This window comes from Propithecus coquereli, unplaced genomic scaffold (genome assembly GCF_000956105.1).
Source record: "Propithecus coquereli isolate 6110/MARCELLA unplaced genomic scaffold, Pcoq_1.0 Scaffold70, whole genome shotgun sequence".
In the NCBI taxonomy this organism is placed as follows: Eukaryota; Metazoa; Chordata; class Mammalia; order Primates; family Indriidae; genus Propithecus; species Propithecus coquereli.
In genome coordinates, this window is record NW_012153063.1 from 2,986,073 (window position 1) to 2,989,731 (window position 3,659).

General features: G+C 36.3%; 1 protein-coding gene across 1 annotated transcript in view; it reads left to right on the top strand.

The window, feature by feature from the left end:
* Positions 1-3,659, top strand: part of PIKFYVE (phosphoinositide kinase, FYVE finger containing) — a 76,285-nt gene that overhangs the window by 27,980 nt on the left and 44,646 nt on the right. Inside the window, exon 11 of the mRNA XM_012661209.1 lies at positions 231-398. Within this exon, the coding sequence (XP_012516663.1) occupies positions 231-398 (168 nt within the window). The remainder of the gene's footprint in view (positions 1-230; positions 399-3,659) is intronic.

Consider the following 3,659-nt stretch of genomic DNA (forward strand, 5'->3'; position numbering starts at 1 on the left):
CTGCTTGTGGCAATATATTTCTTTATTTTAAAAATTGATTTTATATTTAACTTGTTCAAATTTTATTAAGTATACACAGAAGTACATGAAAATACTGTATCCATTTTGGTATTGCACATTGGGCTTGTATATTAAAAAATCATTTTTCTCCTTTCCTCCAATACCCTGATAAAACCCATTTTTACTCCCCTCCTCTCCCTATATTTCTTTACCCTCCCCAACACTAAAAGATTCTGCCAGTCCTAGCAAGCGTACATCAGTCAGCAGTTTCCAGTCCACAGTGGACAGTGACTCAGCTGCTTCTATCAGCCTGAACGTGGAGCTGGACAACGTGAACTTCCATATCAAGAAGCCCTCCAAGTACCCACATGTGCCCCCTCACCCTGCTGACCAAAAAGGTAGGAGGTAGTCACCATCTGGAATCCAAACACATGCTGGAGAGCTGGGCCATAGGATCTCATGTCAGCCTGTCCTTCTGGCTTCCTCTGTCCCGTATGGCTGAGGGGATTTGGTGTGGGTTTTGTTCCACCCTTTCTCATTTTCCCCACACCTCCTCCTTATACCTTTTTTGGTTAATTCCTTTTATTTCTTATTTTCTCTGTCAGTACCACCATGCCCAGTTTAAAGCTTGTAGTCTTTAAAAGGAACTACATCTGACTGTTTTTCTCATAATGTGCAACTTCCAAGGTGGCATTTATTTCTTTGCATTTATAACATGGATGTTCTGCTCTATTCTTTTCTCTTTCTTCATTTAATATTTTAAAGCATATTTGCCTTTGCTGTTACCCCGTAACATAGTATTTCACTAAACCCGTTAAGATGCTTGCACTAGATTGGGGAAAATCATTCACACATTTCAAAACATCTTTCCACTATAATTTAAAATGCTTTTTATATATATACTATATGTATGAAATGAATTCATTCTTTATTTTTAGCTATCTTATTTGATGCTTTAGTATATTGACTCAAAAATAATAATGGCCATATTCAAAAGACATTTGGTATAAAAGGAAAAATAATGTAAACCATTACTAAAATCTAACATATAGCACATAAGAAAAAAAATGCCTGTTTTTTAAATGGATGATGAGGTTTACTCTATTGTGTATAATTAAAAGCCTATTTAAATTATAGCCCTAGGCTGGACCCAGTGGCTCCTGCCTATAATCCCAGTGCTTTAGTGCTTTGGGAAGCTGAGGCAGGAGGATCATTTGAGCCCAGGAATTGGAGGCTGCAGTGAGTTGTGATCATGCCACTGCACTGCAGCCTGGGTGATAGAGTGAGACTCTCAAAAAAAAAAAAAAAAAGTTACAGCCCTAAAATGGCATTAGGTATAAATAAATAAAAAACACATGAGTAAATAAATAACTATTGGATTTTATCATATTATCATCATTTTATATCATATTAACTGAAAAATCATTGTTACAAAAATGAAGCACTTCATTCCATGATTTCACTTGGAGTTTGAATTTTGAACATTTAATACTCTAAAGTTGAATTTTCTCTTCACTTAGATTTGAAATGCTTGCCTAATTCTTTGCTGCTTTCTATTTTGAACCTAAAAATATCAGAAAAGAGAAGTTCTTAAAAATAATTTGGAAGAAATTTACAACAAATTTCCACAAGAAATTTCTCATAATTGTCGGAATTAGCCATTATCAAGATGTGGTAAAATGGCATTTAAGAGTTATAATAATAAAAAGGTATATCTTATTTAAAAATAAGGAATTTAGAGAGAGGATGTGGTAAAGTGATAAAGGAGGAGACTTGCCTAGCCTTGAGCACCAGTAAAATACATGTCTTTATGGCAATCCTCAAAGCAGAAATTAGAAAAATGATGGTGAACATTTGGGTGAGTATGGAAGGATAGTGAAGCAGACGTGGCACTTGTGTGAGAATTAACTGTAGATGGTGGTCACATGGAGAATATTATGGTGCTTTTGAATATAAACGGATGGATGTGGGTCAGAGGCACATATGTCAGAGGATATCTGTTCTCTGGACACGTCTATTGGCAGTTTCATTTTGCTGAAAGCAGAGTATGAAGTACCCTTTTGATTTGCTAATGATTTCACATCTTGGAAAGTTAAGGAAGTTTTGAAAACCATGAAGAAAATCATGTCAAATCTGTCATTATAGAATTCATAATAGCACAGGGTGGACCGCTGAGCATAGCGAGTCATTTACATTAGGAAATCTAACTTTGGAACTTTGGGAGAGGAATGTAACAGGAGGCTCTAATAATGACATTTACAGGGCAACCTCAGATTGTATCTCCAAGGAAAATAGAAGGGGAAGCACCTGCAGTTGAAAAAACATCATGACTCTGGACCTGCTCTGATCTCAAATCTTTTTTTTTCCTTTTTAATTATTTTGATCTCAAAACTTTAGAAAGATTGTTTATATGTGAATAGCAGCCCTTCATAGGAAGATGAATCTGACAGAGGGGCTAGCACCTTTAAGAAAAATGACAGGATAGCAGAAGTTCAGATGGCACTGAAGGTTGGCGAAAATGCCAAGGATATCTGAGAAGAGATTTAAATTGCGATAGAAAGAAAAATTAGACCAGTTGTTTGGGAAAGGTGTTATATTGATTGATGACCGATGACTGAAAGAAGCTTTTTTCCCCTCCGTCAAGATTAATCTTATCAGGAAAGAACACACATGGTTAAGAGGAAAGTAAAGGCCAAGGTAATGAAGAGATAGAGAATGCCTGGTTATTTTAAATAAGTCTGTTGCCAGGTTTAGGAAAACTATATGCCAGATTATTGAAAGTCTTTAGATTTGGGATCACGGAGCCAGAGTTTCTTATCTTTGAAGAATTATGAAGAGTGGGAGAGAGTCTAGATGACTGTGGTGATAGATGCATTAAATTTTTTTGAAAAGATGAACTCTTGACTTGACATTAGAAGCTGGCAAAATTGTAGAAAAGTTTAATTAACAGAATATACTGTGGTATTTAGAAAAGGGATTGGTGGTGACTGGGCACTGATGTTGGTTAACCAACATGTCATTCCAAAACAACCCCATTTCCATCTTTTATGGTGATACGAGATTGATAGATCAGGAGAAGATGATACATTTGTGGGGGGAGGCGGAGGTCAGGCAGTGACGCGAGCTATGGGGAGCAGCTGTAAATACAGACGAAGCTTTGCTCCCTGTCCACTCACCTCCTGCTGTGTGGTCCAGCTCCTAACAGGCCCTGGATAGGTACTGGTCTGCGGCCTAGGGGCTGGGGACCACAGCTTTAGCCTGCTTAGTAAGAAGATTATAGAGGCTGTCCAACATTAGAAAGAAGGTAATTGTTTAATTGACCACTTAGGTCACTTGTAACCTTGAGAGTGTATAATTTGAGGACTTTATAAATCCTTAATAAATGTATCTGGCTTTCACAGTTCTCTTTTATTACCATACTAACAAGACTTATTCTTTTTACATTTTTCATGTAAAGTCGAGATATAATAAAATATTTTGTTCTGTGTTGTAGTTAAGATGACCGCTGATTAACAGGAAAGATTGCCAGAGTGAACTAGTAGTTATGTAAAAGAATAATAGAATTCCTCTGTCTCTGGTTTTTTCCCGTTTAAATGAATACAAATAGTTTTTATTTTTCTACTAAAATTAAAGGTAAATCTTATTAAATCTGCTTGTGG